At 37.4% G+C, this 25290-nt stretch overlaps 1 protein-coding gene across 4 annotated transcripts in view; it reads left to right on the forward strand.

Annotated features, from left to right (window-relative positions):
• Positions 1–23150, forward strand: part of KIDINS220 (kinase D interacting substrate 220) — a 77489-nt gene extending 54339 nt beyond the window's left edge. For 2 of the 4 annotated variants that reach the window (XM_042033060.1, XM_042033059.1), the window contains 8 exons: positions 393–571; positions 4216–4442; positions 8497–8607; positions 9488–9544; positions 15770–15916; positions 17699–17797; positions 18641–18889; positions 20773–23150. In XM_042033060.1, the coding sequence (XP_041888994.1) occupies positions 393–571; positions 4216–4442; positions 8497–8607; positions 9488–9544; positions 15770–15916; positions 17699–17797; positions 18641–18889; positions 20773–22041 (2338 nt within the window). In that variant the 3' untranslated portion in view covers positions 22042–23150. The remainder of the gene's footprint in view (positions 1–392; positions 572–4215; positions 4443–8496; positions 8608–9487; positions 9545–15769; positions 15917–17698; positions 17798–18640; positions 18890–20772) is intronic. The other 2 variants (XM_042033061.1, XM_042033063.1) reach the window with 2 other exon arrangements.
• The last annotated feature ends 2140 nt before the right edge of the window (positions 23151–25290 follow it).

The raw sequence follows: 25290 nt of genomic DNA on the forward strand, positions 1-25290 counted from the left end.
GGATGCCTGTTCCTGTTACAAAAAGTTAGTTTAAAAATGAGATTGTTTTTACCATGGAATTCTGATTTGGGTATAGGAATTTGAATAGATATTTGAGGTTGAAGTTGACAAATGTTAACTTCTGCTTACTTTGGATTTGACATTACTGATGTATGGCTTCTTTGACATTTCTCTGAAGCATACCATTAGATCAGATTGTTCAGCAGTTTGAGGTTTTTTGCATATTAGAAAACATTACACTGATCTTTCTGCAGACAGTGCAGCTCTTTATGTGTTCTTTTATGTTTCAGAAAGCAGGGAGAATGGGTGCAAGTGTACTAGAATATCACTTTGTAAACTGAAGTCATACTCTAATAAACATGGTTTATGATGTATCTAATTTCGCCCCCCAGAATTTCAAAGAATATTCCTACAACTAAAGATGTTGAACCTCTACTTGAAATTGATGCAGATATTCGGAACTTTGAAGTATTTTTATCCTCACGAACACCTGTTCTTGTTGCACGTGATGTAAGAACCTTTTTGCCTTGTACTGTGAACTTGGATCCCAAGCTACGAGAAATAATTGCAGGCGAGTATGCTTTCAAATAAATGGAAAATGACAAATCTATTCTTTAAGTTGAGCTACTTGGCATGTCACACAGAACACTCATTTGTTCAATACATCATACCTTCAGATTGTCTGATTTGACTTTGGTAAGAGGCCATTCAGTTTTGCTTAATAGTTTTGCTGTAACAGCCAGACTATACTAGACTAAAGCTTCCCTTTTGGAGGGGGGAGTCCACTGTTCTTGCTTTACAGAGTGCTTTAGGAGATGGAGGAAACCAATACAAGCAATTATATTTTAGTAGAAGAGATGCGAGTTGACTTCACATCTTTGTTAACGATTTTGAAAATATATGTAAAACCCTATAGAAATGAAGTCAGTGAAACAAAGTCTTCTCCAGGCTGAAGAACCCCAACTCTGACAGCCTTTTCTCATAGGAGAGGTGTAGGGTATGCCCAGCCACTGCCCTGGAGGGACATCTGCTGAGATAAGGAGATTGCACAATCTCCCAGCAGAACCCCCCTGGGAAGGCAGCTACTCTTCAGTTACAGCAAGAAGACAGTCCCAGAATCCTCTGGGAGGCCCTGTGCAGATCCTTTGTAACCCATTGGCCTTTACCCTCTGACACCCACCCCCTGTATCCCTATAAAGCTAGCCCCCTGCCCCTGCGAGGGCAGAGAGAGCCTGTCCTTGGCCTCCCCTTCGCCGGAGTACGGACCGATAAAGCTGCCTCGTGTGGAACAGCTGTACGGGCCTCTCGTCTCTCTCCCTGCTCTGGCCTGGAGGCTGCCCTGCAGAGCTGAGCTGAAATCACGAGCTGACAATCACTAAAGAGCTGACAGCTTCTGCACAGGCCCTCCTGCCAGCAGCTGAGGGAAGACACCAGGCCTCGGGAAGGCGATCCTCCATGGGACCATCTCTCCAGACCGGTCACAGCTTCCTTGGTCAGAGCTACTGACCCCACACCAGCTGTCATAGAAAGGTGTTCCTTAGAGTCTTATAGTGGCTTGGTTTGGAAGGGACCTTAAAGATGGTCTAGTTCCAACCCCCCTGCCATGGGAAGGGACACCTTTCACTAGACCAGGTTGCTCAGAACCCCTTCTAACCTGGCCTTGAACACTTCCAGTGTTGGGGCATCTGTAAGTTCTCTGGGAACCTGCTCCAGTGCCTCACGACCGTCACGGTAAAGATTTTCTTCCTAACATCTAATCCAAACCTACTCTCAGTTTGAAGCCATTCCCCCTTGTCCTGTCTCTGTAAATAGTCTCTCTCCACCTTTCCTGTATGCTCTCTCCAGGTGCTGAAAGGCCACAGTTAGGTCACCCCACAGCCACCTCTTTTTCAGGCTGAAAAATTCCAATTTTTCAGCCTGAAAAATTCCAATTCTCTCAACCTTTCCTCACAGCAGAGGTGTTCCATCCCTCATTAATCATCTTTGTGGCCTCTTCTGGATTTGCTCAAATACATTTATGTCCTTCTTCTGGGGATCCCAGAGCTGGATGCGGCACTGTGAGTGGGGTCTCACCAGAGGGGGGCAGAGGGGCAGAATCCCCTCCCTCACCTGCTTCCCACGCTGCTTTGGATGCATCCCAGGACATGTTTGACTTTCTGGGCCGCAAGGGCACATGGCCGGGTCATGTCCAGCCTCTCATCCACCAGCGCCCCCAAGTCCTTCTCAGCAGGGCTGTTCTGGATCTGTTCATTGCCCAGCCTGGATTGTTACTGTGGATTGCCCTGACCCAGGTGATCTTGTTAAACCTCTTAATATTCTCGTAGGTCTGCTTCTTGAGCTTGTCCAGGTCCCTCTGGATGGCATCCTGTCCCTCAGGTGTGTCAACTGCACCACTCAGCTTGGTGTCATCTGCAAACTTGCTGAGGATGCACTCGATCCCTTCATTCATGTCATTAATGCAGATATTAAATAACACTGGTCCCAGTATGGACCCCTGAGGGACACCACTTGCCACTGATGTCCACTGGGACTCGAGTTATTGACCACTAACTTCTGGATGCAATTGTCCACACCCAGTGTCTTACCTATGTAACAGTCTACCCATCAAATATATCTCCAATGTAGAGAGCAGGATACTGTGGGGGAGTATATGAAAAGCTTTGTTGAAGTCCAGATAAATGATATCTGTAGCCCTTCCCTTGTCCACTGATGCAGTCACTCCATCACAGAAGGCCACAGGGTTGGTCAGGCAGGACTTCCCTGTGGTGAAGCTGTTGCTGGCTGTCTTGAATCACCTCTGTCCTCCATGTGCCTTAGCAAAACTTCTCAGAGGATGTGGTCCATGATCTTCAAAGGCACAGAGGTGAGGCTGAGAGGCCACTAGTTCCTGGGGTCCTCCTTGCTACTGTTTCTAAGAATTTGCAATCTATCCATCTCTTGATGTAGAGGGCAACCTCTCCTCCCCTCCTTCCTCTCCTGTCCCTTTTGAACAGTCTGTAGCCATCAATAGTTGCACTCCAGTCATAGGATTCATCCACCAAGTTTCTGGAATGGCAGCTAGGTCATAGCTTTCCAGCAGCACGGTGGCTTCCAGCTCCTCCTGTGAGTTGCCCACTCTGTGTGCACTGGGTAGAGGCACCTCATCTGGGCTGTCAGCTGTGTCACCTTCTTAGAGGAACACCCTTTAATTCCTTTGAGGTATTTCAGTGGTGTTTCCCTGTTGGCTTCTGTTACCTCAAGTTCCTGGCTGATCTCTATAAGACTTTCAGTGGAGAAATTCTTCCTGATGTCCAACATGAATGTCCCCTGGCACAGGTACCTTCTGCCTGCTAGGGGGAGAATACAGGGTCCCCTGGATCTTGGCTTTTTTTCTGGTGGCTGTTCTTTCTCAGGGAGGTCAGAGCATGATTCCAGCAGTCTTTGTCCTCCAACTCTCTTGCTTCTTAATCTTTCTGCTTCTGTACTTAATGCTGCCACCAGGCTGGACCAGGGTTGTCTGCCTGGTCATGTTTCACACAGCTGTTGTCTCTACTGCCATCCGACACTGGTGCCAGGCCCCCCTGCAGCCTGAGACCTGGATGGGAGTTCTGTCTGGGTTGTCACATCCTTTCTGGCAAGTGCAGAGGACTATAGGTTTCTGCCTTGTGGATACCATATCCAATCTCCTTCTGAGGGGATGGTGACCACCAAGGGAGCTCACCTCTTGAGTAGGGTGACTGTGCCCTTCCTGCACCCCTGGCTGCACAATTACCTTGTCACACTCCCTGGGCTGGGATCTTGGTTTCTTTGGCAACTCCCAGGTCTCCTTAGCACCTTCTCTGAGAGCACTTACAGCCCCTGGTGGATCAGAAGAGGCCTCTGTGTGCTGGGATTTGTTACTCTGCCATGGTACAGACCAGCCTTGAAGCAGCTTCTCTTGGAGAGTGACTGTTACATTCCTTTATGTCACATTTTAAAAAAAATCTAAATATTTAGAGACATGTAATATATTACATAAATTTATGTGATAAATCGTCCTTTCTTAAAGACACCTGTGTAGATGTGATCATCAAGAGAAATCAACCAAATCCAGCTGAATCCATTCTTCTTGATGTTCTACTTGATGAGTTCTGATTGGAGTTAAATACACAAAAACGTACTGTAATGAATTGGCAAACAAAACTTTTCCAGATATTTCAAGCAAAATCTTATTCTTGTTACCTATTTATTTTTCAGATGTTCGTGCTGCAAGAGATCAGATGAATATTGGAGGACTTCCTTATCCCACCTTGCCTTTACATGAGGCACCTGCTAGAGCAACATCTCTGTTCAGTCAGCCTTCCTCAGCTTGCTCTTCGACAACCTCTTTCAATGGGCCTTTCAATAGCGGAGTTTTGTCCCCACAGCCTCACAGCAGTTACTATAGTGGTATGACAGGACCTCAGCATCCATTTTACAATCGGGTAAATAATCGAGATCCAGTTAACATTCTTCTGATTTAGTCTGGTAATACTGCAGATGTCATTTATTAAATATTAAAATGCCCATGCAAGTTTTATTTAGGAGTGGAGAAAAGTCCAAAAGTTGACAAATTTCTCAGTAGTGTTCAGTTGCTGTTGTCTGGGGAAGAAACATGGTAAATTTCATCAGAAAAACAAATTACAAAGGGGAAAAAAAATTTTGAGACACTGCTTAATAGTAGGATATTGCAGGGCGCTTTTTTCTCTCTCTCTCTTTTTTTTTTTTTTTTTTTTTTTTTGGTAAACTGCTCAGCTGTTCACATGCTCACACACATTGGGAGGGCTCCTGTCTTTTTTTGGTGACTTTTGGTATAACATACAGAAACTCAAGTGGGGAGCTACATTATAAGAATGTATGTCTGTCTTCCCTTTTGTCTCTGTTTTTAAAGTTATTTTGGGATCTTTTCCCTAAGCTGGTGTTGTACTAGTTTAAAGGAATTAACATGAATTGCATAAAACATACATTTTTGAACTATTTGTGGGCCTCGGAAAACATAGTCCTGGGAATGGCTCATGTGAAAATTGAATGGAGTGCTTTACTGCATAGTCAAATAGAGTTTAAACTTTTTGGTTTTGTGGGATGTATTCAGTATTTTTAAACTTTATTTTTCACTTTTTTTTTTTCTGCAGTACTATCATGAAAAAACCTCAGAGAGCTGATATAAGTCATAGCTTACTTCTATATACAGGAAATAGCCTCAGCTTTAAGTAGATTTGACTGTAGATAAACATATAACCTAGGAAGGTGAAATGTAAATTGAGTTATTCCTAAATCAGTGTTTGTTAACCAAGGCAAAAATATGTATATGTAAGCCAGAACTTTTTAAGTTTTCTATTTTAGAATTATTCTTGTATACCTCCAATACAGTGTCAGTATGCTGTTTTGTTGAAAGTAACGGAAAATAACATATATTTTGAAGTAGTTCAACACTGATAAATGCTTGACACATGAATATTTGTGCTGATACTAACTCAGCTTAGTCCAAGTAGGTGTTTCATTTGAAGCCCTGTTTTTGTGTCTGTTTTGCTCTGTTTTGTGTTACTGTACATGACAAGGTTTAAAGTCAGGGGTGATAAACTGTTGAAACCTGTATGGGGGTTTTTTGCTCCAATAAGCATCAGAGAAACAATTATTGGTGAGTCATAAGCTGTTCTTATTCAATGAGTTTATTTGTTCATTTGTGTTAAGGCTTACAAGCATGCTTACTTTTTTGCCTGCTGAAGACTAAAATACTTCAATTTTGGCCTTTCTCTCTGGAATTTTATACTGCCCTTCTAAAGTATGATTGTTTTTAGTGTGTCAATAAATACTGTCAGAGAACTGTATTCATTACTTTGGACTCATAAAGGTACTGTCATGGACACCACATACTGAGACGCTTTTAAAAGTAGAAAATTCATCCTGAAAAACTGTTTCCTTCAGCATTTTCAATCACATTTTATTTCTCAGGTTTTTGTAAAAATGGTGTTCACAAAAAAGAATAGCAACTGAAGAATAGACTCTCCCCAGGAGAAGTTTCCAAGAGAAGTCTTGGATACTTGTATGACAAAACACAATGGATTCAAATACTTCTGTGGAAATGGCTGGATTTTATTCAAAAACACCCTAAATTCTGGGTATTCTGACCAGTAAATGGTTCCTGTCCTATTGTCTTTAAGCATTCATTTATGCTTAAGAACAAAACCTTTGAGCTGTTGGGGAAAATGCTCTGTTTGTTTTTAGGAAATACTTTTTTTTAAAAAAAAATGTATGTTTCTTCTTTTTTCTTTAGATACTTCTGTGTTATGGATCTGGAACTTCCAGTGATGTAATCTATTAATTTTTGGTTTAAAACCCAGTTCTCCCTCTGGTTAGCTTTAAAGGGAAGATTATGGTCCCATTTAGAAGCTCTTCAATTTAGCACTCAGGCTCTCAGTATAGGGCTATGCTGGACATTTACTGTCTAATGGCCTAGCTAAAAGATGAATTCAGGTTCAGCTTCTCAAAATTGCTGCTGTCATGGATCATTGTGGAGATGTTTCTTACAGGGAAGGTCGGAGCAGTAGGCAAGTCTGATTGGGATTTCCTGGGTGGAAACAAGAAATTATGGTATGTGAATACTTTTTTTTTGACAAAAGAGGAGAAGATTCTTTGGTATCTTGAAAAAATTGATGTTTTGCTACATCCATTGAGCTTTGTAGGCTCTCTGCAGACTCTACACTGGTTTATGCCCAATGTATATTTCTATTGGTCTCATGTTTTTGTGATACCTGTATTGTACTTCAAATGAAGGTGGAGTCTGTAAGGCCTAGCCTGTAATGGAGAATTAATCCCACAGTTGGGAAACAGTGGAGTAGCTGAAATGGGCTCAGGGGTTGATTAGAAATCATGAAAGAATTGTGGGATAATTGCCTTAGTGGGCAGATTTTTTCCATTGCTTTGTAGTTTGATGTCATGCAACCAGCAAGCTCCCTATGTGTTGCAGAGAAAAGGCTCTGCAGTGAGAGCCGGGCACTTGAATGCAGTTTGATCGCAAAGCATTTCATGCTTGGGGGTTTTCCACACAGTTTAAGCTGTTAGTGGAAAACTGAGGCATTAAATTATTCTGTGGTATTTTCTGGAAATTAATCTCTCTTTTAAAAAAAAGTTTGTATTATTTCTAGAATGTGCCTTATGACAGTGGAATAGTTTTAATTCAGTGAACTTTTCTGCATCATTTTATACTAGCCAAATAATACAGGGCAAAGGCTAGGTAACCAAGCTTTCCCATTTAGACTAATGGTTACAATGCTTATTGTGTAACTTCGCATGTTGGAAGAGCATATGAAATTTTTGTGGTAATTGTGTGAAAGTGTTCAGAGTCTACCTCTAGCAGCTAAGAATATGGAGCCATTTTTATTTTCCATAAAGTGCTTGAAGTCTAGCATATGCTGTCTACATAAGTGATATACTCAGAAATTAAACTTGAATTTCTCAGTTCATTTAGAGCTTCTGAATACAGAAGTTTTTAAGTCCTTATTGGCAAATCTAAAGTGAAATATTTCAACAATTTTACTTCTTCCTCATGGATTCTCCCTTGAGTCATAGAATTATTTACTCTGTACTGAATTTCGTGTAGTAGACTAATCAGAATCTTGTCATGTGCGGAAACACAAATCAGATAATATGTTCTCTTGTGAAATATCTGGATAATACAATTTTGAAAACGCTACATATAGAAACATCAGAAATCAGTAATACAGCCATTGTTTTGAGATTTCTTTTAGGTTTTTATGGTGTTTTGTTGGTTTTTAGTTGTTGGTTTTTTTTTATTTTGGGAGCTTTATTAAGAACTGGGTAATGAGTTGAGAGCAATGAGTACTGTAATTCTGCTTTTCCTAAAGTTTAAATTAACACTGTCCCTTAAACTGGTATTTGTGTTGAACAACATGCATTAATGTATTTCCAACAAAACAAAGCTCAAATATTGCTGTTCATACATTTATAAAATCTAGCATTTGTGGAAGCCCTCAGGTTGGGTGCCACAAATATGGGAAGTTATAGTGATGCTGTTACGTATCACACTTTTTGTTTATTTGGTACAGTTGTCTTGGCTGTTATGAATGATTCGAAGTTTTACTGAACATCTGATTTTGAATTTAGAAGGTCAGAGAGTGAAATTGCAAGAATTATCCTTAAATTATACTTATCCCATATTGAAAACAGATGTCAGACTGTAGTTACCAAAACCATTCTGACTCTGTTCCTCCAGAAAACTGTACCAGAGCACCCAGAGGCTCAGAGGAAAAAAAGGGTCAGTTCCTGAGGGATTTTGAAGAACTCACTCCAGAGCTTTTGATTGAATTCTGTTCAATGGTTCAATGCAAAAAGTAAAGAAAGCTATTAGTAATTGCTCTTTTTTACTTTATGAAACTCAACTAGAGGATGTGTTTTGTTGTAATGATTTTTGTTTTATTATTACATTTTGATTTGTGTAATTGTTTGTCCCTTTTTTGTTACACTTTTTTTTTCCCATAGCCATTCTTTGCCCCATATCTTTACATGCCAAGGTATTACCCTGGCAGTTCTCATCTCATCTCACGTCCACCACTAAAAACGAGTTTGTCCAGAGATCAGAGCAATGGCCTAGTAAGTATTTTGAAGGGTAATTCAAATACTAACCTAGACAATAAATATAGTGAGTAATGAAAATGAAGGTTATTAATGATGATTCTCTGTTAGACAAGTATAAGCTTTATATTATAAATATTTTAAGCAAAGGTGTTATTAACATGTAATGTAAATGTATTTTGTTTTAACTTTAGAAATTCCTTACAGAGGAAAACCAATTCTAGCATCCATGTATAAAGGTTAGAGGAGAATGACCTGTGCTACTGGCAAAAAATATAGAAATGAAAATGCCAACTGTACTATAGTTCCAAAATAGATGTAGTGATATAAGAAAATAAGCGCTATTTGTAAACTTATGTTCAATTTTATTTTAATAATATGTCACAAATTCTTTGTATCTGGAGAAGATAGAATTGCATCCTTTAATGTTGTAAACAATGCTAGAAACTGAAAGGTCAAATTAAAATGTTAAAAGAAATGTGTTAAATATTTAAGTAAAACAAAATACATTTTATCCTAAGAGTTTTTGCAAGTACATATAATTCAACTTTACCCATTAGAAGAGCAAAACAAGCAGACTTTTCTAGCTTCCTATAGAATAATAAATTTCCTGTTTAACAGTATTTATTTTACTGACAGATGGCTGTTCAAATGGAATTATGAACTAAGGAAAGATAAAAAAGTAAAGCCTCACTTGTCAGTCACTTTAATTCTAGGGTATTGATACAATGAGCAAGGCTGTTAAAAGGTGGTTAAAGCTTTAATCACTTAAAGAAAACAAATGTGTTTCTATCAAATTATGTATTATTATGAGATCATTCTCATTCACTGTTTACTTCATAATTTTTGTTGAGCCCTTGATCATTTTACCCAAACCATAATATTTTGTTGTTGTTAGGATGTTATCAAGGAGGATGCTGATGAGGGGCTTCCTTCACCCACAGACCCCTCAATGGTAAATGAGTAGTCATGTGGTGTGGAAATTTTAGCATCTCATTGCTTTTTCAGCAGTAATGAGTCTGCATTAATCGTAACTGCAGTTCACTAACACTGCATCAGTGGCTTTGGTGGGCAAATAGAGTAGTTGAAAACTAATGTAGTTCGTGAATGAATTTAAGAGCTAATATTTCACTTGTAAGATGTACTTTATTTTCCCCTGTAGTTTTCTCCTTGCCTTTCTCAGTAGCTGTGGTGAGCTTTCCGTAAAGTGTCGTGGTAGCTAAACAAAGTATAGAATGACGCTGGTCATTCAGTGTGTAAGTTTTAGAGGTAATTGTGTTTTTCTGCTTCAGTCAACTCTCTTGCCCGAACCCCCGCTTCTTTAGTTGGTGACATAAAGCTATTGCAGGTAACACTGTATAAGGCAACTTTGATAGAAATGGAAAAATAAAACATTGCAAGTCAAAAGCTTATTCTTGAGTCAGAATGTTAACAACTACCTTTTCCATGACTTGTTTTGTTTTATCCTAAGTATTCGTACAAAGATGTCATCTTTATGGTATGTGTTTTGACTCTAATTATGGTAATCATGATTTATACCAAAACAAAGAGGTTAATGTGACTGTCATGATTCTCTTAATATTTGCTGCCAGTCATTGTTGACATTGTTGACAGTAATAGTTGGATTGCATTTACTTTTTCTTCTAGTAAATCATTGCAAAAATGTCTTTCTACTGTTGTGCAATGAAAAAAAATCAAACCCCACACAGATTCTAAACTGTGTTTAACTGTACATAACTTTCACTGAGAAACCACGTATGCGCAGTGCAATGGAAAAGATACACTAAAGTTCCCTCTCCCATGTCATTTGCTACCTTGTGTGAAGGGATGACTTTGGAGTAATTTTTCCTTTGGAGATGCTGATGCCATCCTTGTGTTTGATTCCTTATCTCAGTATCCCATTCTTTTGCCAGACCTTTGAGATTTGTCAGTGCAAGGAGAATTAAGGACTTTCTCAAAAGTATTAGCATGATGGCTGAAGAGTGTGTGTCCCTATGAGAGTGAGAAGGGACACAAGTGGAAGAATAGGATTTAGTCTTGGGGCAAAGTAGTGAATGAATTCCAGCAGCAGACCTGGAACTGGTTGCTCTTCTGCTTGCTGCTCTGAGTGTGTATGTTAAAGCACATTTAGGCTGCAGCTTCGAACAGCAATTTAAAAGACTCCTGTAAGTTAAATAACCTGTTGCCTCTGAGTAAGGAAATACAGGAATTAAAACATTAAAAAGAAACTCTCTTTGAGATAATGCTAATGGAGGATTTTGTTAGATCTGTTTTTTAATTTAATTTATTGTGAATCTCTGTAGTGCAGCATATCAGCTCTTATACTTTTCTAAGACTTAGCAATATTTAACCTATGGTATAAATCTAAAACTTTGAATTTTTTTTTAAGTCTCTTGGGAAGTTGACAAGAAGGTTGCTAGTCAGGATATGATATGTGATGTCTTATCAGGGTTTCATGTACTTTAACCCACTTCTTTTGTCAACTTTATTGAATTTTCTATGGAAGGAAACAATATTATATTTGTGTTATGTGCCACAATTATCTGTAGATGATGGGTACAGTAATTTCATCCAGCTATTTAGGTAGCTCTTAATTGATGGGTTGTTGCTACTGTATAAATGATATAACTTATTAAATGGTTTGGTGCATGCAAAGTAATTAAATGAACTAAAAAACTGCACAAAGTAGTTAATGAACACAAAGATGTGTAATTGGTTTAGTGATTGAAAACAAGAGGAGCATGTAGAATCAAAATTGTCTTTCATGCTAAACTGGCAAGGAGCCAGAAATGTTTCAACTTCTGTGTAAAATAGAGAATAATCATTGTTTTGAATGTTTTGAGTCATAACAGGGTGAAAAAACAGGATTACTCAGGAGTATAATTTTTTTTCATACAGATCATCATTTTTGCTTATTGCATGAGTTGACAGAGTTGTGTGGAGGCTGTTATGTGATCTAGTTAAGGGTCTGCTGTTGTTGTCAGTCTGATGCTGGAGTGACCAAGTTCTGAAATTTCAGACCATCATCATTAGTGTCATAATATTTGTATAAGTCTAGGTTAGCTTTGTAGAAATCAGGAATTCATTGAGAATAGTCATCCTGTATCAAGAATTTTACTTCAGCCACCTTCTGTACTTAGATTGTGTTGCTGATGATAAAACTCATCTATCTCAGACCATTGTTTACTGTTCTTTGCTGAATGGATCAAAACGTAGATGTCGAACTGGTAAGTTGACCAAATGCCATCTATTTAGTTGTATCAGCATGAAGGTGTGTTGCAAATTCTAGGTTATCAGCTTGAATCACTAATGAAAATGGTCTTATGATGCTGGCCTTTGACATTTCTACTGGTTTTACTGTACAAATGCTTATTTCTGAATAACTTAAAAAACTTCTAGAGGGCCCTTTTGAAGAGTTTGTAGGTGGGTTGCAGTGTTATCAGTCATGAGATGGTAACACTTATCTGTCATAAACTTGGTTTTGTGCTTTAGTTTGCATTGTTAATTTTGACTTCTTAGGAAGGAGTTTGTTCCAATATAACTACTTTGTTTAAATACATTTTTTCATACTGCACTTAATATATAATCCCTTAAGATGTAGTATGTGTGCTTTGAATGAGAACTAACGTGGCCTAGAGCACGTAGTAAAGATAAACATACAGTACTTCTTAAGAAACTGGAAGTGCTTTTCAAAAGTTTGAGCATGAATGAGAATGTATGGCATGGGAGTTTTCTTAGGGATTTTTCAGTGCTTTTGTGTAGCTTTTTTGTGCTTTGAATATTTGTGCTTATAAGAAATAACTTTTCTATTCTGTGGATGGTGCTGGTTTGTTTTTGGGGCTTTTTCGGGGGCGGGGGGTGAGGGGAGTTGGCAGATTTGATACGTTTAGATAGAAGCTTCTTCAGGTAGAAGTTTGCAAAGTTATTTGAGGTACATTAGTGGTATAATGTGATCTTGAAATGGCAGGAGAATGTTTCATCAAAAGGAGGATTTTCTGTCAGAAACAGTATAAAACCTTATGCAAAACAAAATATAGCAAGTGGTTTTTTTGCAAATGCAAAACAAAATAGTCTGCTCTTGAAAATAGTATTTGTATAGCATATCCTAAATGTATATTTTGAAGACCTATTTTAAAAGTTTCATCACATTATGAAAATATCCTGTGTCTGTCCTAACCCTGATTTCCTCTGTTTGCTTCAAAGTGTGTTCTCTGTATGTTTGCCCTTTGTGATGTCACTTGAAGCTGTTGTTTCTTTTAATTGTGTTTTGTCCTTTTCTCAAAGCTGTGTAAGTCTGGGTTAGACAAAATCAGACAGGTACAGCTACTTTCTGTGAATTCTCATTCACTTGTTTCAGAGTCATTCCAAAAGCTATCATGCTGGTGCTTCATGCTGGGCTGTCTGTAAACTAATGCTCATTACTAGCCTTGAGGTTTGTTTTGACAAGCTGCTTTTAGCTTTTGCATGGCAAATACTTTTCAGACTAATGTTCTGTAAGCATTTCTAACAAAACCACTAAGGCTGAAAAATGTGTCAGTTTAAGTACAGTTTTAATTCACTTACATGATGACAATATCCCTAAAGCTATTTCATTACTTACTCTTCAGAGAGTGCTTTTCACAAAGAATGATTTGGATTAATGTGCATCTATTTCAAACAGTTCACACTTAAAAAAAAATAGTCTAAATATTTCAGCTTTTACATATCTTTTTTATACACTGAAAGCAATGTTTCTAAACTCAGTCTTAATGCATGCAGAAAGAATGGCTTGTCCTTAATTGTTAGAAAAATATTTTGATCTGTTGAATTAGAAGTGTTTAAAACTTTTCTTCATTTATTTCTGGATGTATCATAGATAATGTCTTTAATAGATTTTGAGAAAAAAGGCAATTGCTAACACATGTTGCTTAGGGATCATTTATTTTAGTAGTGCCACAATGTATTTGGCTATAACCGTTTCTTTTATTTTAATTGATAAGCAAAAAATAATTAAGATTTTAATTAACTTAGTATCTTGTCCTTGTTGATATATTATCTAACTCATGCCAATAGTAAATAGTGTGTTTATGAGGAAATAATGGATAAAGCTGGTATTCTGAAGAAAAACCCACAGTGATTTTTTAAAGAGGAAAATCAAATATGTTCATAAAAAAGTATATGATAAATAGATTATGGGTGAAGCTTCATTCTGTCATTTTCGTCATTTTAATGATTGGCTTATATCCTTGACGTGATACAGATTTTAGTTGTGCTAAAAATCAGACTAAATTAAGAGCTGAAATTTGTCCTTTAGATGCCTATATGATAACTAATTAGGTATTGTAGGCACCTAATTAGGGAGACATTGCAGATTCTGAAAAGTAGCTGTCTTGTCCTCAAAAGGAATACCAAGCACTAGTTTAAGGGCCTAGACTGGAGTGGAATTAAAATGTTTAATTTTTATGCAATAATTTAGGGTAGATTGCCTTCCCAGAAAATGAGATATATCTTTTGTTTGTTTATTATCCAGTTTACATAACATTAAAAGAATTATGAATGGTTAGAGAAACAAAAATTAGTGCCCCAGCTATTTCCAGGCAAGTGTGTTCAAAAGGTTCAAATTCCCCACAACCCCCCGTAGTGTTCCTGAATGAAGCTGATAGTTACACAGTTTAAAGTCCATTTCAAGGACATCTGGTGGAAAACTTTGAGGTAATTACATGTAATATCATCTAAACTTGGAAACTCAGAGTGGCTTGGGTGGGGAGTGTGCCTAGCTCCCCAGATCAGGATATCTTTGATAATAAGTCAGAAATAACTCTGAGGTAGTAGATAATGGGGTTTTGGATTGCTGTCTTGGAATGACTAGTTGAATAAATTCTTTGTAAATATCCTGGTTTAGATAATTCAGATAAGGTTAATGGCATTCTCTGTGATAACCCTTGGTTTTCATAAGCAATATATTGGGATCTAGTAATTTATATTAATTCTGAAATATTAAACAATTTAGACATAATTAAATAAAAATGGGGGACAATATTGCAACTCTAAAACCAGCCTTCATTGGTAATTTGAGGAATATAATAAAACTTGATTAGCTGAACTCTGGATAGTCAAAATGCACTTTTACATCCCAGGGTTTATGCATGCGATGATGACCTCTGATGCTTTAGAAGCTCTTTTGCATGCTCCCAAAATGAGCTGTTTGGTGCACGGTCTACAATGCTGAACCCAAAACTTCATGTTCAGAAACAAGGGAGGATGCAACCTCCCTCACAGGTGGAGAGCATACAATATTTTCTAACTGATAAAACTGATTCTGATTTTGCTTTTAGGAATTTGGAATCACTGATGTTACTGTGCACAGGTTCCCATCCAGGGGAAACGTGGTTTTTTTAAGAACCCACCTTAATATACTGTCTACCTGCAGATACATTTCTTTTAGTTTTCCACCCTTCCTTTGAAATTCCCAGAAGCTGGCAACATTAACAGGACAACTTTTGTGTTACAGAGCTGAATTATAAATAATTTCTACCTCAATCATGCCTAAGTTTGAGATACATGAAGCATCCTCATAGTATCTTGTAGAGCATTTGCAGTGCTGCTGTTTCTGTGCTATGGTACACAGCCCCTTGGCTGATCTTGCATAAATAGAGCTGAAGGAACCTCTGGAAAATGAACAGATACTGTTAAAATTACCCATTTAATCCAAGTAGTTGAGGAGTTATCTTTGTTTTGAGTATCTTTGAGTTTTAGGTCATCTTTGTCTGATAATAAAGCAGCAGTTTTTAAGACAGAAAAATCTAGGTTGTATCTGCATTATTTGAGAAAAAACTCAAACATCCCAAAACCAAACTAACAACTAAAGTTAGGGGAAAACTTGTGGGTGAAACTGCATTGCAAATTGATTAACTCGTACTTAATATTTCTGATTTTTATGTTTCTTTTCTTAAAATTATGTAATTTGTCATAAAGGCAGGACTCAAGATGCTGGTTTTTTTCTCCTATAAATACATATAATGACTGTTCTCCAGTATATAGATATTCTGATAATAATTAAAAATGCCTGTGCAATCTTATTCTCATCTCTTAATTTTAAAATGTAGTTGAACACAGTTTGATTTGTATTAGTGTGTATTGTGAACTTCTGGGTGTACTGAGTATTTGAACAAGTCTTATGTGGACATTTTCTCACTTGCAGGGAGCAGGAGCAGGCACAGGGTCAGCTGCAGGAGTATTGCATGTATCTCTGAGCACAATGAGTGTGGAAGCTGTCTGTGAGAAGCTAAAGCAGATAGATGGTCTGGACCAGAGCATGCTACCTCAGTATTCTGCAACTATAAAAAAGGTATCAGCTGAATTTCATTAATGTATTTAGTTCCTAAACATGGAAATACACAAGGAGTGGGAAATATTTAGTTGCCTCTTTTCTTGAAAATGTGTATTTAAATACATCATATGTTAAAGTAACATCCTGAGTTCTGTGCATGACAAGTTTGGAGGACATTTTAATACAGCTATTTAATTTTCAGAGAAAATGTGCTCTGTTGGAAAGGACAAACAGTCAGAAATATAAATGCTGGTGAGACTGGTTATTCTGAGAAAAGCAGGAAAAATGTTTTCAAAATTGCCATGTGTAATAAATAAATAAAAAGTGTTGCAAATGTATTCTATATCTAGGTAGCAATATCCCTTTCTTTTTTCTCTGTGAAAAATTGGCACATCTCTCCTGTTGTAAATGAGTGGTGAAGATGGTTCCATTTCTTTATCACAGTCCACATCTATTTGCTTCGGAAGAAGGTCACTGTATGTTTTTCCGCCTCTCCTCTTTTCTGTGAAAGATACATTAATGCAGAAATTTTTTTTGCTCTTTAACTTTTTTTTCACTGTTCTGTGTGCTATTTTACAAAGAAAGAAGGGGAAAATATGAAGGTTGTCATTAGTCAGTGTTTTTGCTGAGCTCGCTTTGTCCTGGAACCTATCGTATCTTGAATAATACAGGAAGGATGTTGATTCAAGGATTAAGAGACAGGTTTATCATAGGAAGCTTCAGTGAAGTTACTTAAAACAAGATGTAGGACGTTAGATTGCGGTCATTAAGTGAAGCTGCAAAAGATTTCAGTTGCTTCTGTTGCTCCAGAGTGCAAAAAGAATGTGCTCATCAGTTATCTCTAATGAGATTCCTCTTATTTATATTCTTGCTTTTCTTAGAAGGGATATCAAAGAAGAATGAAAATGGCTCAGCCTGGTCTTTTTCCTGGTTTGACTAAGACCATCTGCTGGGATATGGGAACAAAACCATTGAGATCCCTCACTATAAGCAGTGGTCTGAACTTGGGTCTTCTGTTTTCTGGCAGCTCTCCTAAGACATGGTTCCTCTTTTACATTCTGTCCATACACTGATACATGGTATAAAGAGAAATACTTCTCATTGTTATGTAATGAAAATGGTTCTGTGTTGAATTTGGTGCTTTTGGAAGTTAAGCGCTGTATAAACATTCTGAATGTAAGGACTCATCTTTCTAGAATATAGATGTTGTTTAAGCACTTCTTGTTTATCTCTGATTGATGATGAACATTAGAAGGAAGTCTAATCTTCTGTCCCTACATATTTCTGATGATGGGAGGAATGTAAGCCTGTTTTATGCAGAGAGGGAACTTAATGGAGGTAGTACTTGATCTTAGATGCCTCAAGCCAGGGGTCAGACGCTGCCTGGGACTTCTTTGTCTGATTATCTTCAAATGCTTGGGTGTCATTTGTGTTCTGAGTTGGAGCAACTTAAGCAGATTAATGTGGCTTATTGTTCCTGAAATTTTCCACCACTTATGTGTTGTTTCCTTATGTCGGTTTATAGAATACAATCATATTGCCTTTCATATACACATTTTTAATGGGTTTAATATTTCCATTTTTTTCCATGACACACAGGTGTTTCTCGTTCATCAGCAACCGCCACTAAATATACTTCTATAAAAACACATGGTTATTACATAGAAGTGGACTTAAGAGTGACTTTGGGAAATTTCACTAGTAGTCTGCATCCAGCTTTACCTCTATCTTTTTAGTCTGTTACTGCCATGCCATGAGTCTTGTATCCATAATTTACATTATTTAGTTTTATTGTTTTAGGCAAATATAAATGGCCGTGTCTTGGCTCAGTGCAACATTGATGAACTGAAAAAAGAAATGAATATGAATTTTGGTGACTGGCACCTGTTCAGGAGCATGGTAAGACTTTCTGTTCAGTGTTCAGGTCATCATAAATTAGTCTTTTTCCATATGAATCTTTTTTTCTTTCTGGTTGCTTTCTTGTTGTCATCATCTTTAAGTTTGTAAGTATTGTCTTAAAGCATGCATGCATCTGCTGTTTTGTTACTTTGTCTTTTTACCTTAAGCACTAATGAATAACTGGTTGCCTATGGATTTGCATCTTAATGGGTTGTGAACTCTGAGGTTTTGCCTCCTTTTTTTGTGGGATCTGTTTTTTCCTGTGTGGCTTCCCTTTCCAAATTTGCCTACTTTAATGAAATGGTCAGAACTTAACTCTTTCTGAAATCTCTGTCCTACTGTTGAAGTTAGTCAGGGAATTCAAAGTATGTGTAATAATAAGTGCAAGGAACTGGGCAGCCAGCCTGTGTTACAGTGAGGGTTACGCATTGCAGAGAACTGAGTTTTCTCTTAAGTATTTTTAGACTTGCCGGTTTTCTTTCTTGAAATAACAGTATGTCTCTCAACTGTAAGGCAGTCTTGAAAACACTGAGAATTACATGATGAGATTTATTGTTAGATACAAAGTGTTTGGTTTGTCTTTAAAATTTGTAATTTATCACTTACTAGTTTTACAAGAATTTATGTATTTTTTGGCATAGGAGTTCTTTCAAGGATCTGAGTAGTAACAAGAATTAAATTATTTGTCTTTGTACTTTTCCATGGTCAAAACTGCATACACATGTACACTTTTACAGCTGTGAATTCCTCATTTCTATTTTTAATGGAATTCTTGTTTATCAATTTTGAGAACTTCTTCTATTTATGTAATTACGTTTAAACTGTCTCTCTTTGTGTGTTAAGATACTTGAAATGAGAAATTCAGAAAATCAGGCTGCTCAGGAAGATCCTCGTGGAGCAACGGAGCACGTTACAGCTGCCATTCCTCACAGTGACCTTACTCGCCGTCCTGGCCATAACACCGAGCTGCCTCACACTGAGCTGACAGGTCTTGCTGGTCAAGCTCCCTACACGCTGAACTTCAGCTTTGAAGAACTCAACACAATTGGTCTTGATGAAGCTCCTCCACGCCATAGTAACTTAAGTTGGCAGGTATTTAATAGAGAAATGTATTCTGCTTGCTTACCTGTATGGAAAAGAGGTTTTTTCCAGTCTTGGATACAGACAGGTCAAGAAATAAGTCTCTGGGACAGTTCAGATGCTTTCAGTCCTCAGTCTTGGTAAAGCCTAGTTCTGCAGAGATGTAAACTCTAACCGTACTCTGAGTTGAAGTCTTCAGTCTTTGCCATCTGAAAACTATTCATCTGTTCCAGTAATCACTCTTCATGACAAAAAAACTAAAGCTATCATGCTTTTCTCATCTAGCCTAGGGTGGTGTCCTCCAAGGCTTCTGTATTTTTGTAGTATTCAGGCTTTGTGTATGAAATATTTTCGTTATGTGCTAACCAGAGGTTAGCCCATTCAACAGATACATTTGTTAGGTTTTTGATAGTGGACAACTACAGTGCTCCATGACATCAGAACCTTGTCCTTACAATGCATAACCTATTCATAGGTTCCAGAACTGACATCCTTCTCTAACTATGGTTTCTGCCATAGGCTGTGGTCAGTTTTATTCTGCATCTTATGAGACCACCTGAAGTGTTGGATTTTCATTTGTCTGTCTTTAAGAAATAAGACAAATCAGTTGGGGGCTAAATAGTGGTTAGAATTTAAAAAAACCCCGCCCAACTCAGTGGGGTGAACCCTTTTCATCTCTGAAAGTAAATTAAAAAATCTTGAAGGTGCAACAAAATAAAAAGACACCCCAAATTCGTAACTATAGGTGATACTTTTAATAATCAACATTGTCCGTGAAAGTGGGTTTGGGGTATATATCCCAGAGATAGATTTCTATCTCATATACTTCTGAGTGTCTGCATGCATACTTGTGTATGTTTGTAGGATACTGCTTACCCTTACTGCCCATTTCCACAGAGTATCGATGTATGTTTTTTCTAGACCAAAGTGGCATTACACACATTTGTTGTATTTGAATAAACAGTGCTTCTCATGCCCATAATAGTTATCTGAAGTTGAATCAAAGGAATGAGAAAGGTAGTTTGTCCTTAAGAAAATTCACCTGTTAGAATTTTTTTAGTCAATACTGATTAGTATTGCTGCTTCTTTGTTTTGGTGAGTTGACCCTGGCAGGATGCCGGGTGCTCACCAAAGCTTCTTTATCACTGGCCTCCTAAGCTGGGCAGGGGAGAGGAAATATAATGGAAGGATTGTACAATGAGATAAGGGCAGGGAGAGGTAACTCAACAGTGACCATCACTGGCAAAAGAGACTCCACTTGGGGAAATCAGTTTAATTTATTACCAATCAAATCAGAGTAGGGTAATGAGAAATAAAACCAAATTCTAAAAGCAGACATGGGGGCAGAGAGAATTATGTTTGTCAGAAAACTGATTTTTCTGAAATCAGATATATGCAATGGAATTTTGCCAGGATATATTGAAGTATGTAGGGTAGGGGTCTTTTAAAAATGTTTTTGAGAGATGTTCAACATTTAGATGAATTCTTGCTGTCTTTCTAATATAAAATGCTAATTTTGTAAATGTGTGAAATGTATTAGAAAAGCCCATCTTGACATACAAATTAAGTTTTTATAATTATATACTCAAAAGAGTTAGCCTCAAATGCACTGGAAAAAATGCTTGTTTTGTGGAAATTTTCCATTATGGAGACCAACAATAAGAAAACTTTTTAAGTTTTGTGTGTGTACGTGAGATTGTATAGAAGTGATTATAATAAACATATTTTAATTACAGCGCTTACAATTTCACTTGCATAATCTTATTTGCAGCAATGAAAAGAATAATTTAAGTACATATTTAATGCTCTGAGTTATTTCGTTTAAGAAGATCGATGAAAATAAAAATAAATAGTTCATTTAACTGTTACCTTTCTCTCTTCTTTTTTTTTTCCAGTCACAAACTCGTAGAACTCCAAGTCTTTCAAGTCTTAACTCTCAAGATTCTAGTATTGAAATATCAAAGCTTACTGACAAGGTGCAGGCAGAGTACAGAGATGCATACAGAGAGTATATTGCTCAAATGTCACAGTTAGAAGGAGGTGCCAATTCTACCACAGTAAGTGGGAGGTCCTCCCCTCATAGCTCAAGTGCTTTCTATATGGGCCAGAGCACCTCGGGGGGCTCCTTGCACTCCAGTGCAGAACAGGAAAAAGGAAAAGATGGTGAACAGAAACAAGATGATGGAAGAAAGTCCTTTTTGCTGAAGAGGAATGATGTTGATTACAGTACTTCAGGTGTTTCTACTAACGATGCGTCTCCTTTGGATCCTATTACTGAAGAAGATGAAAAATCAGATCAGTCTGGTTCCAAGCTTCTCCCAGGAAAGAAGTCTTCAGAAAGAACAAGTATTTTCCAGGCTGCAGATTTAAAGCTTAAGGGAGTTACTCTCCGGTATCAGAAACTTCCCAGTGATGAAGATGAGTCAGGAACTGAAGAATCGGATAATACTCCACTTCTTAAGGAAGGTAAAGATAAGAAAACAGATATCAAAATAGAGAAGCAGCCCAAATCTCCAGAACATGGTTCTGAACCTATTAGAACCTTCATCAAAGCAAAGGAGTATTTGACAGATGCCCTTTTGGATAAGAAAGATTCGTCTGACTCTGGTGTAAGATCCAACGAAAGTTCTCCAAATCATTCCCTCCACAATGAAGGAGCAGATGATTCACAACTTGAAAAGGCAAATCTCATTGAGCTTGAAGATGACAGTCACAGTGCAAAAAGAGGAATTCCACACAGCCTTAGTGGCCTTCAAGATCCAGCTGTGGTTCGCATGTCTATTTGCTCAGAAGATAAGAAAAGCCCTTCTGAAAGCAGCCTGATAGCAAGTAGCCCCGAAGAGAGCTGGCCAGCCTGCCAGAAAGTCTATAATTTAAACAGAACCCCTAGTACAGTCACCTTAAATAACAACAGTGCTCCAAGCAATCGAGCTAATCAAAATTTTGAAGAAATACAAGGTATCAGAGATCCAGCTCAAATTATCCTGCAGCCTGGCTCAGGTTCCAATTCAACTGCAGTTCAGAATGAGAACCTGAAGACCGTTGCTCACAAGCGAGGCCAGCGTTCGAGTTACACCAGGCTTTCCAAAGATTCATCAGAGCTCCACACTGTTGCAGCCTCAGAGGGGGCTGGTTTTGGAGAAGAGAGAGAGAGTATCCTGTGAAAAGCAGCCAGGTTAAAAAAGAGTATGCCCATGAATTGTAGCTTGGAATTCTTTGTCAGTTGGTGGTTACATTAAGCTCTGTAGTTCAAGCTTTTAATATTGTAAAAGAAGGCCTAGATTATTTTCAGTCATTTTCTCTGAAAGGAAGAGTAATTTTTACAAGAAGCAAACTACTTCAGACCTTCCCCACATATAAAAGCGGTAGTTGTCAGCATGGAAAATCAGTTCTTTGTTAAAACACTATGCAAAGATTTGGTCAGGGGCAGATTTTACAGAAGTATGGTTTAATTATGAAAAGTACAATGTGATTTTGTTTTCTATTGGGATACTCTAAACATTCCATTAATTCTCCATACTTGCAAGTAAAGTTAATACTGTCCTTCCTTGCCATTTGATGTACAAGATGCCAGAACATTGAATATCACAACCTATGACACCCTTACCAAACTTTGCATTAATTTGTGAATTAATGTGTGCAAGATAAATTACATATGTTGAAATTTGAATGTTAAGGTACTTGTTCAGCTATATGTATGCTTTTGCTCTCTGTATTTTCAGTAGTTACTGTTGAATTTGTGAACTTTGGGTAGAGTGGTGATAAGGTTTGTAAGGAACATTGTCTTGATGTGTCACTGGAACTGGCAGTTATTTATAAGGTAATACCTTATCATTGACTTCGTGGATCCATTATTTATTATAGATATGCAATTTTGCAGTCACTAAATAGATGGTCTCAGTAGATGCAACCACCACATTAAAATATTGTAAGGATAAAGTATGAATATGATGTTTGAATTTATGAAGCATTTGTGGCTGTGTGTGGTTTTTCCTTGGTACGGTGTTTATCATTTGGTTATGGAAAGAAAAATAAGCAGTGTTTGCCATTTTAAAACTAATGCATACTTTTTGGAATCTTGTCAAAGCTGTACTCCAGATTCTTTATTTCTGAAGTACAGTGTTTGAAGATTTTTTTTTTTATCATCTAAGTAATGTACCCGAATGATGTTATAGCAAGTACTTGTATTGACCAGTGAAATCTGCATGGTTTTGAGAAAGAATTGTTCAAGCTAGAGTCTGCTAGTAGAAAGAAAATAAAAAATAAATTGGCATGTTGGGCTTGTGTCCAAATTTCTTTTTAGTTGCAGTATTTTGTTTCTTCACTTGATAAAAATGTTAAACCCATGTTGTTATGGTTAAGGTACTTCATGGATTCAGTTTTTTAAAATGCATTAAAACAATACAATTATTAATACTAAATAAACATCAAGTATAAAAATACATTTGATGAATGAAATTGCCAAAGCAGATGTTTCTAGATGAAGTGCTGTGAGCTGCAGAGAGGTGGCCACCTCGAACTAGTCCAGAGCAGTATTCCTGCTGTTTGTGGTAGTCACATGTGCTGATAGCTCTGCACAGCTTTGCTTGTGTCCCAGTGCATCTCCAACCAAATGCTTCCCAAGGGACCTTGTGGTCTTGGCCTTTGTTTTCCAAATCAAGAGGATGCATTTCTGTGCCAGAGTCAACAGAAAAACTGTCTTTATCTGGGATCTCTGTTTTTTCATTCCATGGATGTCTTATACTTAGAGGGCTGGAGATGTGATCTGTCCATTTCTGGTTTTGGTTGGTGTGTTATGTGGTTGAATTAAAATTTACTCATCAGAGTGTCACAGAAGTACTGGAAACTTGTGTGCACTATTAGATTAATAGTTCAGTCAAAAAGCCTCCCAAAACAAAGTAAGAAGCCCCCAAAGCCTGTGTAGCTTAATGATAGTTTGCCAAATCTCTGGGAACAGTTTATTGGGTTGAGTTCTTAATCTTAAAAATAAAAGAGTACATTACTCTGCTTTCAGACATATTTGGGATGTAAAAGCTTTTGACAGAAAGGTACTTATAATCATTGTTCTGTTAGAGAAGACAAGTGTAGCCTTCTTCATTTAGACATACAGTACTGACAAAAGATAACCAATTATTTTGAATAATTTTGTCTTAAGTCCTCCAAACAGATGAATGACAGATTTTCATATGGTTTTGAGGTATTTTTCTTCCTGAAAGTTTTATCCCTCAAGTCTTCATAAAAGTACCAACGTTGGGATGAAAGAGGTGGTTGAGTGGAAAACTTCTCAGTGTTTCTGTCTTGTGTTTGCTAATACCAGTGTAATTGCTTACCATCACTAGGAAGCAATAGTTACAAGGAAAGTGTGTGTGTAAGATGGCTCAGGTCTTAATGCTGTTCTCCCTTTGGGTATGTTGATCCATGTTGCACATGGGATGTGGGTACCTAAAGTCATTTCAGTTCCAAACAGTGGTTCAGTCAGTTCAGTTTCATGGACTGCTCTAACTGCATTATATGGTAGTGCAGGGTGTACTTTATATCATCAAATTGACTTGTTATTTAATGCCTTCCTAGCAAAGTTCCTAGAATTGGCAAATATGATTGCTTCATAGCCAGTTTAAGAACAGCATGCCATAAAAGCTGGCTTTTAACAGGACAGTAAATATACTGACTCTCAGAATCTACTTGCATAAAAATAACTAGGCAGAGTGAATTTTTCTTTTAAATTTTTTTTATACAGGTGTTCATAAGCTAACAGAAGAAACTATGGTAATATAATAAAGGGAGAGAGGAGAAAACAAAGAAAGAAATGGAGTACTTAATACAACACAGTAGTAAGTGTCCTTTAGTATGTAACAGAAATGTGTGCTAGTTTAATGGTTTTTTTACATGTAGAATATAACAGAATAACATTTGCAAGAAATAAAAATACCCTGCAGTTTCCTAGCTAAAACTTGGTTTTTTCCTCTACCACAGTTTCTATGGCTACTTGCTTGCATAGTTGCACAATTTTTCAAGTTAAGAAACCATAAACAATTTTCAGTGTTGAAATATTAAATGTTAGCTCTGTGACTTGTGGGAATCATGGAACCCAAGAGTTGCATGAAAAATTGAAATCACTGAAAAGTATAAAACAATAAGACAACTGCAAACATTTCTGGTACTCGCTACTTTGCAGAACTCTTGTAATGATAGTTTATGTATCCACTCTAATTTTAGATGGCTGAACATACAGGAACTTGAAACCATGACTACTTTGTCTAACTGAATCTTAAGAGCACAGTTTGGCTTGTCCTCCTGTTATGATGCCTGCATAAGTTTGCATGATAGGGTGAAAATAAATCACTTCTGTAAGGAAAAAAATGGATGCAAGTAACATTCCAAGTTTTATGTGAGACTCTTGTGGCTATTTGCCA

Source organism: Corvus kubaryi, unplaced genomic scaffold, assembly GCF_017639235.1.
Source record: "Corvus kubaryi isolate FWS band 111438036 unplaced genomic scaffold, C.kubaryi_AGA036_p1.0 37354, whole genome shotgun sequence".
Lineage (NCBI taxonomy): Eukaryota > Metazoa > Chordata > Aves > Passeriformes > Corvidae > Corvus > Corvus kubaryi.